Genomic DNA, 15,736 nt, shown 5'->3' on the forward strand with positions numbered 1-15,736 from the left:
ATCCTGTGACTATATGTTGTTGTTGTTGTTGTTGTTGTTGTTGTGTTGTTGTTGTTGTTGTTGTTGTTGTTGCTGTTGTTGTTGTTGTTTTCCGGTGACAGGAATGGTTAGAAGATCATCAGACGAAGAGAGTAGCTGTCTCCCGGGACGTAGAGGATAAGAATTTCAGACAAATAGGGCAGGAGCCAGCAAAAATATTAACTCCACAGTTTGTATATATAGACATAAAATAAAGAGAAAGAGAGAGGGATACAGAATATATGTACACACGAAAAGTTATTACACAAACCTACCAAACGAAAGAAAGAAGACCTATGGTGATAACATTTTTTTTCTTCTTTATTCTCCCTCTATTCCGTCTACAAATACTTACATATCGAACCTAACGAGAGAGGGGGAGGGAGAGAAATCACTGTCTGTCTCTTGTATCGCGGACATTATGTATTGCTGATGTCCTCTATTTTTCATGATGTCAGTCGGATGTTGTCTTATAAAAGCTAGGGACTGAGCTGAAATAGTTTCACTCATTGCTCCTCTTAACCTAGGTAAACACGCTGCCATTCCTCGTATCATTTTATGATATATATATATTGGTGACATATATGGTAAAACTTTCGACACTTTTGGTACCATTGTGACATCTTTGTTGACAGTACTTTAGCCTTATAAGCGAGCATTTGATTGCATTAGGCAGTTTCATTTTAGTAATTGCTGTTGATGCATGGGAGTCAGGAGAATGCCATTGAGTTATTAACTTGGTGTGGTGGACATTGTTTCAGTCACATCAGCGATGAAGATGATAATCAAATGGTCATTTCTGCGAGTTGTTGTGGTTAGAGTATTAGGATAAACTTTTTCTATATTTATTGTCAGAAGCTCGTCTACTCTTTTGGACCCTTCGCCGCAAGAGAGTCGGATTACAGTCATGTAAGGTCTTGCTTGTTGGTCTTCTCTTGATGGTCATCGTCTATGGTCGTTTCATTGATGAAGTCGATGAGTTTGTCTTACCAATCGTCTGGGAGTCGTGTGATAAGCACATTTTTGAAGTTCCATGTTTTTGTAGCTAGTTAACTACCGGAGTCCTTAATATTTACTGGTAACCGGTCTTTCAGTTTCTTCTCCAGTTTCGACATTTCATTTTTTGCTTTGTACCCCTGGGATGTCTTTCTTTCTTTGAAACTGACTGCTTTCTGTGTCATAGTAACATACTTTGTGCAATTACAACTTTTATCTAATTAGATGTGGAATAGGAGATTTGATACGGACAAATAGTATGACAGTGAGGGAAACAGCAAGATGAGATAGGTCAACTTTCTTGAGGACGCTTGATGACAACCAAACTCCTGCAGCTAGACTTGCTTTTGAATAACCAGCGAAGTGTTCAACTGTCGCTCTTTGGTCATGTTTTACTATCACGATTTTTTTTATTTATTTATTTATTTATTTATTTATTTATTTATTTATTTATTTATTTATGTTGTATGGTAACTCCAATAATCTCCATCCTTCTCAAGATATTTAACCTCCATCAATAAGATATCAGAATACTTACTACTACCCGGTGTGTTTGCTTGTGTATATGCACTTATAGACAAAAAGCCTCTAATCATTACTAATGCAGGATTTTTAATTAATATGGATTAGCATGGATCTGAAGCTATAAAGTGTTATTTTTATGGTAGTAATGATAGAGAAATTAAAAGTGAGACATTTACTTTTTTCTCTTTTTTTTAGTCATGTCGTGGATGTCAGCAGACATGAGAAGGATGCTTATAGTTCTTCACTTACTTCTCTTGTGCATGTTGAAAATGGCTGCTTCCAATAAGCTTGGTAAGACTCGGGGAAATATTTTAGGGAATCGTCAAACTTGCTGTAAACTCTTTTAACTATGCCTATCTTTCTATCCATCTCTATGTTTAGATGGGTTGTTTGTTTTATCCTTCATTTTTTTTCAATTTCTTTCTCTCATTTGTTTTTCGTAATACTCTGTCAATTTGAAAAACTTTTAAATCTATTATGTCATATTTCATTCGTTCGTACTGACTGTTCCTGAATTATTCGTTTGCAGAGATTTGTACCCCGGGTAAAGGCTACGATTGTGCAGTCAACGCCACGTGTGTCGATCGCCATTGTGATTGTGATCTGCCTCTGAAAGGGAATGGGTTTTTACAGTGTGTGCACCAGGGTTCGTATCCACCACCTATGTTCATTCTTTCTGGGTCTCTCACTGTTATTCGCTTTCTTAGGTAATAGCTATATAGCCATGTGGCTGTTGTACAAACGAAATGTGAGTGGCTCAGTGTAACTAACGTATGACATGAGGCAGGCGGACCATGCTTCGCTTTTTATTGACATGATATACGGATCTCAGCCGGTAAAGCTAAGAAAATGTTAAAGAAAGTAAATATTTGCTTTGGAAAATCGACGTCTGCTGGACAATGAGTCGAGGGAGATTCTAATTTGCAAACACGAGCTTCAAAGAGTGGAGCTCTAAACCTTACTATATCTGTATTCAGACCATTTATATGTTTGTGGTCCATCTACTTTCTGTCTTCCATACAGAGCAGATGCTGTGCACGGTGGCAGAGGACTTGCAAGTGACGGCCTTCCAAGGAGCCAGTGCCCACATCTACCTTCCTTGTCGCTATCGCATCGCTGAGTTCTACACCCGTTACAACGGATCTGACATGGCCACCCACTATTGTTTCTTTAGAGTTTCAGGCTTTAACAAAATCAAGGACGGCCACCAACATCTTGGTGGCTTTGAACTGATTTTCTTCACAATGAACAATCTGAAGGAAGAAGGCTTCATGAAAGGGTTCTTAAAATTCTCTATAGACTCGGTAAGAGTTTATGTATTTCATAAAACTAATGAACAATAAAAAAAGTATTCCGCTGTCCGTCTTGTCTTAATTTTTTCATTCTTTCAAACATTTTAAATTATGAAAAATGTTTATTAATCTTTCTTATCTCTTTTTATTCTGGTGTCTAAGGGGATCTGTTTTAATTTCAACTGCGCTCTAATCAAACTAAGCTCAAATGAAAATTCTGATGGCTATATGGACTGATAGGTAAAGAGAATCTACACATAAACATATTAATTATAAGAGTTCGAAAAAATTAATATACCATGACATAATCCTTTGTCGTGTAAGACAGTGTTCTGTTTCATTACCACTTAATTTAATCTTAGTTTTTAAAGCTTGTCTTATTTCAAAGTAAGCAAAGTTTTAAGTTTTAAACCAGTTACACAGCAGTTTTAAATTTATGTACTACAGTTTGGAAATAATTTGTATTGACTTTTTATTACATAAATTTAGCCATTTTTTTTCTACATCGTCAAATATATTTAGAATTTTATTAATTCAAACTATATGAAAGTTCGAGGGTCAAAACTAATTTTTAACAATGTCATTTCTTTATAAAATTTAACCATTCCCCGATGCATGCAGCTTGGAATACACAGCGGCAATGACACCCATTATCTTGGGGATCTTCTGAGATGGACTGGAAGGATCTGAAATTTGAGAGCAGGGTGGACGAAACAGAAGAGTTTTCAATCTTGGAGGTCAAGCAGTGTAGTGTGACCTTAAAGTTCCGGCCACATGAGAGTTTATTTGCAGGTAGAAGGCGACATCGAATGGCTGGAATAGTCATCGTTGCTCCAAACGACATCATTGTTGAGAGATCAGGGCTTCCAAGGTAAGACAACAATTTTGCCTATTTCCTAACCATTTTATTTCATTTTTGATGTTTCATTGTAAACTATTTCTTTCCGCACTAGGCAGCACCATAAACTGAGCAACTGATTGTGATGTGGTGTTGCTTTTATGTTAATTTTTCAATATGTGTACGTTAGCAAGTGTGTGTATATATATATATATTTTTTAATGTGTATTTGTGTTTTTGTGCACCCACAACTGGAGTTTATTTTTGTTCATGGACAAAGAAAGAACTAATGGAAAATGAAGCTGCTTAGGTTGTACAGAAATTTATTACAACGAAGATTTGTTATATTTCCTTTTCTTTCTTTTTTTAAAGAATTTTTTTCATTGGTCTGCTGTTTTTTGTGTATCTATAAATTATTGCGTACTCTTACATTCTGAAACCTAGTTATTATTCATTGTCTTTGTTTCATCAAAACAAAATGTGAATATTTCTTTTTATAGTTCACCTTCTTTTCCGCTGTGCGGCCTCCCCGCTAGTCAAGGAGGACATAATCAGACGTTTGAAGACAGGAAAGTACAGCTGGGACTCACCGTCGTGATGTAATACAGTTTCTCACGCACGCACACACACACGCAGGCACTTACATACACAAACATAAAAAAAAAACAAATCCCCTCTCCATCCTCAAAGGTTCGCACAAACTAGTTATAAGTTTGGCTGTATAGGTCGGACCCACAGTTGATAAGTTACCCGTGGACTTATTTATAATCTAAACACAATGAATACCCTGAGCTGACAACACTGAATGTTTCAGGTGGTCCTTTACGACATGCTGGAAGCAGGGATAGGCCAGAAACTGTAAGTTTAATACTGACTGCAATGCAGATTTGTACTGTAAAATGAAAATTAATGATCAACGTGGCCTTCAATACAGAAGAGAAAGAAAAATAGTTGAAAGAACGACATAAACAAAAGAAAAAAGTAAGAAATAAAGATAAATAGAAAAGATAGAGAAAAAAGTGGTCTAAAGTTAAAATGATGTTCTATTCTTTTGCTTGCCAAATAATTCGTTAATTCTTCTTATTTTTTTGTTTTGTTTGTTTGTTTGTTTGTTTGTTTGTTTGTTTGTTTGTTTGTTTGTTTGTTTGTTTGTTTGTTTGTTCTTCTTATCTTTGTTTTTAAAATTTTCTTTATCTTTTCCTTAACATTTCTCGAGGAAGGTTTATTGCTTGTTGTCTTTGTTTTGCCTTCTCTAAAACTTATGTCTGCCTTATACCAGACTCTGGGCTACCTGTACGTCTTTTGTTTGTTTGTTTGTTTGTTTGTTTGTTTGTTTGTTTGTTTGTTTGTTTGTTTGTTTGTTTATTTGTTTGGTTGGTTGGTTTGTTGTGTTTTTGTTTTGTTTTTTTTTGCTAGAATTTGTTTGTGATCCTTTTTATGAATTTATTTGCCTTCAGAATATATGGTACAAATGAACTTCTGCCTTTTGGGAGTCAGTGTCAAATGGCCAGTGGCCTGTTCCAAGGATGCCCTCCTGCTAAGAAGAGTTCAGCCATTCGCTCTTGCAACGAAATACTGAGAAACGCGAGGCTGGTGACGTGTCTGGGCCCTCACCTCATGGAGGCCTTCAACACCTGCCTTGACCAGGTGTGCCAAGGAAACCTGTGTTCCTACACTTTTCCAGAGCTTAAATGTGGCGACTTGCCAGATGATCTTGTCCACGAGAGAAAATTGTACTGCCCTTGAAATGAACTGCTGTCCATGACTTGTTTTGGATCTCTGAACAAATTAATTGATGACTATTATTGAAGTTCGACTTTTTTGAATAGTCAGTATGAAAACAAGTAGTGAATAAAGTTTTCAAAATGGGTCAACTACAAATCTGTTACAAGAGCATTCCTTGAAAATACCTGTTGCTGATGACGGAAATAAAATACGTTGCAGAAAGGTGTCTCTGTGTATTGTTGTACGTGCGTCCTCAACGCAGTGTGAAATAAATTTTCATATATATATATATCTTGCGGTACTTTGCGGAGCAACCTGTCAGTGACACAAAACAAAGAGTGTGGAATGTATGTCGACATGTTATAATAGCAATTGTAATGACCAAGATACTAGCAATATTAATCAGTGCGCTGGCACTCAATCATTCAACGCTCTAACATGATTACTTCTCTCTCTCTCTCCTGTTACCTCGTAAATAAAGATGTATCATTTGTCTCTCTCCCCTAGACTATGACGATTTGCTGGATGGACCTAAGGAGTGACAGACTAGTAGAGTCGGAGAGCGCCGACGGGACCTGTTCTAATCCTGGTTAGGTCTCCTACCTGGCGGCCAATTATTTCATGTCATTATGTCAGAAACAAAGGTTTTTTCACGGCTTGCTAGTATGAGCCAACCATGTTACCTGCTGTACAACAATGGCAGGTAACAAAAAACGAATTGCAAGGCAGTAGCAACTTGCTGACAAAAAGTGCGATGGCACAAATGATGAAACCAGCGCCAACAAAACTTTTTTTTATTATTGTTATTCAATAATCACAATTCTCAGCATGTACATGAAATTTACCACAGACATATTCAAAGATACTTTTCATTCTTAAACTAGTTTCATTCAGTACAGAAGAGAAACAATGAGGTATGAAGAAAAGAAGTAGAGAAAAAGAGAGAGAGTGAAGAAAAGCTAAAACTAGTGACAAGAGAAAACTGTGTTCAGTTTAGGAGACTTGAAAAGTTTGAGGAACTGCGGTGTTCGAAAGTCGTTTTCTAGAGGTCAGTCTTAAGTTGTTATTCAAACCACTTACAAAGGCAGGCTGGTAGAGCGGCGAGGAGAAAATACTTTAATCAGAGGGAACAATATGTCTCTCTGGACAGCAGAGCATCGGGCGGCAATGAGTCAGAGAGCATCAGCAGCTGAACGAAGTAGGAAGGAAGGAGTGTGTGTTCTTGTAATGGTGTGTGTGTGTTAGACGGGAGAAGAGTTTCGTCCATCGTTCATTCACTTTCTCTGGCCGCCAGTAGTTGGAAATACCTCTGGAAATATCTACTCCTTCTCTATCTTACATTCCTTCGTAATCCTGGCAATGTTCACTGTGCATATATGTGTGTGTGGGGGGGGGGGAGATGTGTGTGTATGTGTGTACGTGTGTGTGTTTGCCTGATCGTGATGCCTGTCTCTGTCACAGGGAGTGGGGAAAAAAGAATACAGAATATTGATAATGCACCAGCGTGCCTGCACAGACTGCTGTTGTACTTCGATTAGTTACGTCGACTGCAACTGGCGTCACGTGACGGTAGCAGGCGACTTCTAAAACCTTGACACCTGATGTAGCACCTGAAGACACTCGATCGAAAAGGCTAATACATCACCCGAGGGCATGATGGATGATTCAATGGTGCATTCGTGCAAGAGTTGTCACCACCCAGACAATCGCAAATGTCGCTGTCTGCCGCCATCAGCACCATCAGCAACCACTAAGCAACGCTGCAGTATCTCGTACCTCTTTGAATATAAAATAAATATCTTTAAAGGATATGTGAAATTTTCGTGTTTTATTTAAAGAAGATTACATTGTACAATAGAGTGGTTTTAGAAACCGGAAGATACAAAAGCTATATTTTGAAGTTTTAGGTCGTCGTGGCCACAGAAGATCCCAGCTTAATAAATCAGTATGAAGAAATTGCTTTGAGCATCATAAAGGTGTCAAGAAAAGTTAATCTGTTTGTGTTACACCTGGCACCTCCCATGTGTGCACCAGCATCAAAGTCATAAAGATATCGTTTATGTCCGTCCTGTTTTAATGGTTGTCATTATAGCATACTGCTACCCATAGCTCATCATGTGCTCTTACTAGTCGTGTAGACTACAATGGTATCTGAAATAATAGTATTCTTCTTCGTTTCTTAGTTTTATTTTTAAAGAGTATATTTATTAATTCCATCCTCCAGTCCCTAAACCTATTTTTTATCACCCAAAGTTTATCATTCAGTTGAAAAAGTAATTAATCAAAACCTTTCGTTTAGATAAAATCGTCCATTAGATGATTTTTTTAAGACAAAGTAGTAGATAATATATTATCGTATTTATGTTAAGGGAATCATTTGAGATAATAACCCCAAAAGCTAATCCTCTATTCCTTTTTCCTCCTTATTATCATAATCATGTCGATATAATTGAAACCAGAGGTGCATCAGTCGAGAATAAACTTCATTGAACTCTAGAGTAAAAAAAGAAATGCCAGGCCACATAGCTTGGACATATTATTCTTTCTTCTCTTCCCATATGCCTTTCACTTACACATACACATGCAGGTGCACATACACATACACATACACATACACATACACATACACATACACATACACATACACATACACATACACATACACATACACATACACATACACATACACATACACATACACATACACATACACATACACATACACATACACATACACATCCACATGCACATGCACATATACATACACATCAACAATGTCTGTACAAACAAGAACGTGCTATACTTTGTATACTTTCTTCATTCACAGCAATGGCTCTGCAAAAGATTTTTCTCAAACTTAGTGCAAACCCTGATGAAAATAAATCATTAGTGTTTAGACAAATAATCAATTGATTAAAATATTTCTGAAATGTTATAATTATTACCTTCACGTGAAGGTAAGTTGTATTTGAAGCATTTACATTTTGTGTTCTGAGTCAATAATGGCCAGAGGTATATTGAACGGCTGTCACAGTAAGTATTTCAAAGCACTACATAAAGACAAGGTGGTGTTCACTTTTTCAGTGTTCCCTCAGCGGTGTGCTTTTTCTTCTCTTTCACACAAGTAAGTGTGTCTCTCTGCTTACCTATGATGTTCTTTCTGTCTTCAAGAGTTCTCTAGAGTTACTACGTTTGAGGTATGGTAACGGTCAGTCCACTTTGTATTAAATTTTCGAGACTGATATTCATAGAGATCATCGGTGTGTACCTGGCAATGCTTCTACTTCTTTATTCTGACACTAAGATGACTTTGTGCCAGTGTGCCTTTTTTTTCTTTGAGCCAATTAGCCAATCATAATTATAAGTGAGATCATTTACTAGATTGGGAAGAGTACGAACAGTTGACTGGGTGAGACAGGACAAAGTTTCTTTAAAGATGGCACGTACATAATATTAAAGCGACAAAAAGCCTCACTGAAAGCCACAACTCGCTGTTGGAGAAACATGTAAGTCTTGTACCATTTTACATTCTTGAGATTGTATAAGCAAAAATGTCAGATATTCCATAAATGAACTTTTAAAACTGAAATTTGTTCAGCACGTGTGTCTCAGATACTCAGGTACACGTAGACACCTGGACATTTGCGTTCTTTCTTTACAAAACAACCTCTTTTGTAGGCCTGTATATATTTCATATTAAATAAATTTCTACAACAGCAACTAATAAAAATGTATCATCAAACCTTGCTATTATCTAAAAAAGTTCATTTCTTTGGTTGAAGATGAAATATAAAATTAATAATGTTTATCTCCGGTACAACACTGGTTTTACTGGTGACTGATCTGATAATTCTTTTAACTTCAGTCACTGGGTATTGTGGGTATTGTTGTTTCACTGTACCAATAGTCACACACACTCACACACTTACTCACACACTCACAAATACATAAATTACCTTTGACCGCAGAAACAATCAAACAGAAAAATACAACTGACGTCTTCACTTGGGGACTGACGTTATATACTAAATGACGTTTTCTCTGTGGAAGAGTGACCTCACTAAACAATATGACGTTGTCTCTGTGGACGAATGACCTCACTACACAATATGACGTTTTCTCTGTGAACGAGTGACCTCACCACACAATATGACGTTGTCTCTGGAGACGACTGACCTCACCACACAATATGACGTTGTCTCTGGAGACGACTGACCTCACCACACAATATGACGTTGTCTCTGGAGACGACTGACCTCACTACACAATATGACGCTGTCATTTACGTCCCATCTCCTGGCCCTTGACTCCACTGTCCATCTCCCGGCCATTGTTGACTACACCCATTGACAATTAACAAAGAGAACACATTACTTATACACATATCTATATCTTTTCACAAAAAAATTAAATGAAAAATCACACAAAAAATCCGAAACACAAAAACGTGAGATGCATAACACTACGAACACCAGACCTGTCTGGGCAGACGCAGCCTCCACTCCCCTGCACGGTGTCCCTCCACTTGTCCTGTCTCCTTGGGAAGTGAAGCGCTGGCCGGCGACAGTTAATACGCTGGTCTTCTCACTTCTCCCTCCCACCTTCTTAAAAAACCTCTGTTAGTCATGCGACAGGTGTGACTCGGTCAACTCGCTGTGGTGGCTGTGAGCCTCATGTCACACCTCTGTGACGTGTACTGATATTTTGCAGGACAGCAAGCATGCACGCGCTGCTGCTCTCTCTGCTGTACATCTCTGCCTTCGCCTCAGGAGCAAATCGTTAGTGTTTTTAACTATTATTTATTCTTTCTACATGTATGTATTATATTAAAATGTATATACTCTTTACATTTATACAATGTAGTAATGGATAATTGTATAACTGTATAGCTGTAGAACTGTTTCGCTGAGAGTTTGAGTGTAAGCGTTTGTGACAGTGTTGAACGTCTCAATACCTTGCTAGGATGAAAGAATAAAATATCTTAAATATTCTTAGAAGATTAAAAGTTGGTTTAGTTTTGTTTGCCGATTTTGACCAGACCATAAAGCATACATGACTTTACTGCCAGTGTATAATTTCTGCAAAATGTGTTTCTGCAAAGCCAAAGATGCTTCTGTCTGTACAGCTGCTCCCCCTGGCGGGTGCACGGAAGGGAAGCATCAGGTCTGCATCCAAAATGCAACATGTATCAACAACGTCTGTGTGTGCAATGCTGGCTTGAAAGGCGATGGTCGCTTTGAATGTGTCAAAACAGGTTAGTGCCTTCCACCCTCAACACTCACACTTTGTTTATTTTCTTGCTACTGTTTTTTTAAATTATTCCGATCACAATGCTTCAGCATCAAGGACTAATTTCTAAAGAATATTCGAATAAAAAAAAGATGTGAAGAGGAAATGACAGTAAATAACAGTCTAAATAAAACGCTAGTAATACCTGCAGCTAAGAAACATGGCATATAGACCATTTGTAAATATAAAATTAGTATACTATGCTGACAATTACCTATCTTGCAAATAAAATAATTACAGTCTTTTATCTTATACAAATCCGTATTTTAAATATGTTTATATTTTATTAACAATAACATACATTGAAAAATTAACTTAATTAATCACTTAGTAACAAAGAATCAATTATACAACACACAATGCATTGACCGCGATTGTTGCACATTACATTTTGATATTGAGAAGATTTATTTACCAGTCTGTCAAGTTAATTCATTTTGCATCTTTTATTTTATTTTTATTTTTATTTTTAATTTCAATCGAAGCTTCTAAATAAGGTTCAGATCTGTATAGCTGTATTTCAAAATCAGTTGTTTCGTTTTGGGAGCAAAAAGAATTTGCTTCTTGAACATGACAGCCTGAGTAATGTTTCTTCATTTGACTCGAAGACATGAGTAGGTTAGCTAAACTGAGCCACACTCACTGTTACAATTAATGCTGGCGTGTAACTGAGTTCTCAAGTACAGGGGAGTAAGCTTCTTGTGTTTTCCTAGTGACAGGTTATGCTGATGATTGAAGGTTTATATATATATATCGAAAATTTAAGTATAATTATACATTCATATTTTGGGAATTATTATTGTAAATGAACTTAATCCAATCATCTGTGTTTGAAGTCTTTCAGAAAGTTGCAAATGAAGCTTGCAGAAACCCCAAATTTCTGTTTTATCCATGATTGTCTCGTTACCTGTCAATAACGTATTGTTGGTAGGCACGTGGCTTGTTGTTCGTCCAATGTCAGCCAAAGTAACTCATTGTCGAGATATGATTGGTCATGACGTCACTAAAGAAGGCGGAGTGTCTAGCAGTTAATGGCGTACCTGATTCGGTATAATCTAGTAGCAGAAATTATGTTGCAAGTGCTGCTGATAATACAAAAATCAGAAAAAATCGAACAAACTTTTACAAATTTTGAGAAAGCGGGTTTTATTTCTTGAAGTCCGCACACAATTCTAGACATAGTGTGGGTGTGTATGCAAAATGTTTGTCCTCTCTTCCTCAGACGAGCACGTGTGTCAAGTGGCAGCCGACCCGCGCATGCGCGCCTTTGAAGGCTCCAGAGCTCGCATTTTCTTTCCTTGTAAATATCGTCTGACACGGTTCATGACCAGCTTCCGCAATTCAAAGTCCAGGCTGAGGTTCTGCGAGTTCGAGGCTTTCAGCTTCAACAAGGTTGTTGATGGACTTCACTTTGTGGGCGGACTTGAGGTTAAAGTGTTTATCTACGACAGTGGAGTTCAGCAATCATATCAGAGAGACTTCCTCAAGTTTGATATCGACTCAGTAAGTTAACAAACTCTTCCAAATGAAGTCAAGTGAATATATTTCAGTGAAAGGAAATTTCATCAAAAGCAAATTGCTAAACAAAGATATCGAATAATTGTAAGCACAAATAATTCAATAATATTTTCTTAGTTTACCCTAAGCATAATATAACAAATTTTATTTAACTTTTATTAGGTTGAAATATGGGAAAATAACTTTTAATAAGCATAGAAAAATTTTATTTAACTTTTATTAGGTTGAAATATGGGAAAATAACTTTTAATAAGCATAGAACAAATGTTAAAACAGATCCCCTCCCTTACAGCCTTGCTTAACTCATGTAAACAATTCAGACATGCCGCATTTTCCCTAACCCCTTTAGGTCTTGTAAATATTAGTCATATATATATATGTAAAGGGGAAGTATTGTATTTGCAAATAAAACTGCACAGAATTTCGCGAATCATATAGTAATGTGTCAGCAAGATGTACAACGAAGAGGCAGTATTGTACAATATTATATAGTTTTTTTGATTATTATATAAAGGATATTTCCAATAACAAAATTTCCCAATGTATTTTCAAGGCTGGAATACATAGCGATGACAGTCTCCTCCGATGGGGCACCTCATCATCTTCTATGCTCTTTCACGGAGTCGGAGTCGTATGTAAGTTTGACAAAATCGAGAAATTCGCCATCTTGGAAATCGAGGAATGTGGAGTTCGCTTCAAGTTCCGGGCTCACAACCCCAGAGAGCCTCCCAACAAGCAGAGACTCATGCCAGGACTGTCCATCCAAGCACCCGCCAGCGCCAGCTTCAGCACCAATGATGAATTTGAGAGGTGAACATTGGCTTCAGAATTGATTTTATGGTAGTAGTAGTAGTAATAGTTCAAAGTAGTTTACAGGACACGGGGTGATTTGTTTACAATAATGCATGCCCCTCATCATATGAATCATCGCCCTTGCAGATATATAGATAAATTCTATAAATTAAAGATTACAGATAAATTGTAGGGGTTATCTCTACTGAATTGAACGGTAAATTATTACTCTAAATTATTACTGGTATGGGGTTTCATGCAGCTGCATCGAAGATTATGAATATTAACACTTTTGCTGAACATATCTCAATATCAAGAAAAAATTTTCATTAGTTGATTGTCAAGTTTTTCTCGTAGACGGGTTTTCTTTTGATTAAAATGGTGGTTTTAAAGATTATTTTACAGACTTAGGTTACATTACTTTTAACCTCATCATCTGTTATAATCTAACTATCAAAAGGTATACTTGAACTTCTTAATCTCATGCTCTGGTGACTGTCTATGTCAAATGGTTAAACTTATTCATGATTCCAGTAATCAGCAATTTTCATTGTTTTGTTTCTAAAGCATTCCGTTCTTTTCCTTATGTGGTCGGACATTTGGAGATGGCGACAACAACACCATCTTCAACAACCACAGAATCAACATCTTGGGTTTAATAAACGGCATCAGGTAAGACTGAAGCTGTGAAACAGGTGTGTGTATGTGAGAACTGCATTTTTGTGTTTAGATTGTATTCTCGTGATTACCTGATTAGCTTAAGTTTTTCCGTTGTGTGAAGGAATAGCATTCATTAGATAGGAGAGGAAAATAGACGATAAAGTCGAGGACAGATGTAAAAGTTGCGGTGGCTGCTCTCTGTTTCAGGTCATGCTGTACTTCATTCTGGCGCAGAAACTTGTTCAGACTCTGTGAGTAGAGCAACTAAAGAAACTAAAACTTTTGTGTGTAAAATATAGGTACAATAGGAAACTCATTTTTAACATTAATCTGGTTTCCTTACGCTGTCAAAAACATACTCAGATTTTTTTAGCGGGTTGGAGAATACGTTGTATGAAATGGAAGACTGTTTGCTCTGGTTACCTTTACAGTGTAGAGTGTGTAGTTTTGTAGTGAATGCTCAAAGAACGTGGCTTCCTAACCCATTGAGTACCTTCTTAACCAAAACACACACAATCATCAACACAGGGGCATAAAACACTAGCAAACATTTTAACTCAAAGAATTAAATATATATTTCAAAATTCTTCAGCAAACAAAATCATTAACGTACTTTACAAATATACTTTCATATACACTAAAATCATTTTCTCACTTAAAACCAAAAGTCGAGCATTCATATGATTCGTTGAAAATTCTGTTTTCTAGTCCCCTTCGCCAGTTCTGAGCTTCAACATGAAACGCTCGCAAACCAACAGTCTTTCTTTCAGCTTCTGCCTCTCTCGGAGCCAAGCACGATCGGGCATTACCAATATACTAGAAAAGCATAAACACAGAAATAATCAACCCTGGACAAAAAAAGTCACTAACATTTACCATTTATTAAGGTTTCAGTTTACAACACTACCCACCAAAATTATCCCGTTCAGATTATTTACATTCGGTAATTTACATCACATACGAAGTTAACAATAATAACTATAAACACTCTCGTACAAAAAAGAGAAATAATCGTGCAAACTTAAAAACTAATATATATATATTGATTCACCTCAACAGATTTTTCAATTTAATAAATAAAATCTTTTACTAAGTTTGATCATGATTTTAAAGTTGTCTGGACTTAGGAACAAAACCATAAATTTTCCACAACCTGGTTAAAATCAGATTTCTCCGGAATTAAAAAAAAAATAAAACAAAAGCAAGTAACTCCAGGTCTCAGCCCTAACCTTCACCATTTATGGTAGTGTATCCTTTGAATGACCCAGTAAACATGTGACTGTCAGGAGACGCACGCGCGCACAACACATACACACTAGCGTTCATTCAAAGCTGAGACTAGGTAGCTACTGTGATCGGCTACAGGTTTTAGCTATAGCTACAGAATGCTAATAAAGTATGTGTGATTCATTTGCTTGTCAACAGAATAGATAAAACCGGCCGAGCTGCTCCCCTACTCCAGGGAGTGCACCGACGCCATGACCCTGTTCGAGCATTGCCCTAACAAAACTTCCGCCGTTCGCGCCTGCAGTGGTGTGGTGAAAAACAAGGTGACTGTGAAATGTTTGGGACAGAATCTGATGGCAGCTTTCAACAAATGTCTGGCCAATGTGTGCGGAGGAAACCTGTGCAAGTACAACATTAAGGCAGAGACCGGATGCCACGTACCACTTACCTTGCAGCGAGAAAAAAGAGAACAAAGATGTCCCGGGTCTTAAGATATTCATTTAAATTCGTTACCTAGAAACGATCTTGAAAATGTGAAACAATTTAGTTTCCCTGATGCAATGACATGTTAAGATGGACTTAAGGACAAATCTGTTGTTTTAATGTTTCGCTTCGTTCTTTGGAAATACTTACCATGCAGTAACAGAATAAAACAGTTGTCAACAAACGTGATATTTCTTTTTCTTCTCTACAACTCTAGTCCTGTCCATAATAACTCATGAAAAAGACACAAAAATGATTATTTTTTTTAGTTTACTGGCTCTTCAACCTTTGCTTAAACAAGCCGGAGTCTGTTGTTATGTGTGAGACTATTCGAAAGATGAATATTAGCAGATACGGAGAAACTGAAAGTTTG

The 15,736-nt window shown here is 37.0% G+C and overlaps 2 protein-coding genes across 2 annotated transcripts; both read left to right on the forward strand.

Annotated features, from left to right (window-relative positions):
• Positions 1-783: 783 nt before the first annotated feature.
• Positions 784-4,266, forward strand: LOC112564562. The gene is made up of 6 exons (XM_025239452.1): positions 784-927; positions 1,735-1,830; positions 2,069-2,185; positions 2,563-2,843; positions 3,453-3,702; positions 4,170-4,266. The coding sequence occupies exons 2-5, from the start codon at positions 1,737-1,739 to the stop codon at positions 3,519-3,521; spliced, it is 561 nt and encodes a 186-aa protein (XP_025095237.1). The 5' UTR covers positions 784-927; positions 1,735-1,736; the 3' UTR covers positions 3,522-3,702; positions 4,170-4,266.
• A 5,749-nt stretch (positions 4,267-10,015) lies between these two features.
• LOC112565383 lies at positions 10,016-15,547 on the forward strand. The gene is made up of 7 exons (XM_025240808.1): positions 10,016-10,172; positions 10,520-10,648; positions 11,906-12,186; positions 12,755-13,011; positions 13,561-13,665; positions 13,861-13,904; positions 15,079-15,547. Coding segments are annotated over exons 1-7 (876 nt in total). The 5' UTR covers positions 10,016-10,114; the 3' UTR covers positions 15,081-15,547.
• The last annotated feature ends 189 nt before the right edge of the window (positions 15,548-15,736 follow it).

The sequence above is a fragment of the Pomacea canaliculata genome, linkage group LG5 (genome assembly GCF_003073045.1).
Source record: "Pomacea canaliculata isolate SZHN2017 linkage group LG5, ASM307304v1, whole genome shotgun sequence".
NCBI lineage: Eukaryota > Metazoa > Mollusca > Gastropoda > Architaenioglossa > Ampullariidae > Pomacea > Pomacea canaliculata.

What these genes read in the sequence shown, in the direction of transcription:
- LOC112564562 (XM_025239452.1), top strand. Translation starts at nt 1,737, where the DNA reads ATGTCGTGGATGTCAGCAGACATGAGAAGGATGCTTATAGTTCTTCAC. An exon ending in GGCTGCTTCCAATAAGCTTG is followed by an intron (nt 1,831 to 2,068) that starts GTAAGACTCGGG and finishes ATTCGTTTGCAG; the next exon opens with AGATTTGTACCCCGGGTAAA. An exon ending in TTTACAGTGTGTGCACCAGG is followed by an intron (nt 2,186 to 2,562) that starts GTTCGTATCCAC and finishes TCTTCCATACAG; the next exon opens with AGCAGATGCTGTGCACGGTG.
- LOC112565383 (XM_025240808.1), top strand. Translation starts at nt 10,115, where the DNA reads ATGCACGCGCTGCTGCTCTCTCTGCTGTACATCTCTGCCTTCGCCTCA. An exon ending in CTTTGAATGTGTCAAAACAG is followed by an intron (nt 10,649 to 11,905) that starts GTTAGTGCCTTC and finishes TCTCTTCCTCAG; the next exon opens with ACGAGCACGTGTGTCAAGTG. An exon ending in TCAAGTTTGATATCGACTCA is followed by an intron (nt 12,187 to 12,754) that starts GTAAGTTAACAA and finishes TGTATTTTCAAG; the next exon opens with GCTGGAATACATAGCGATGA.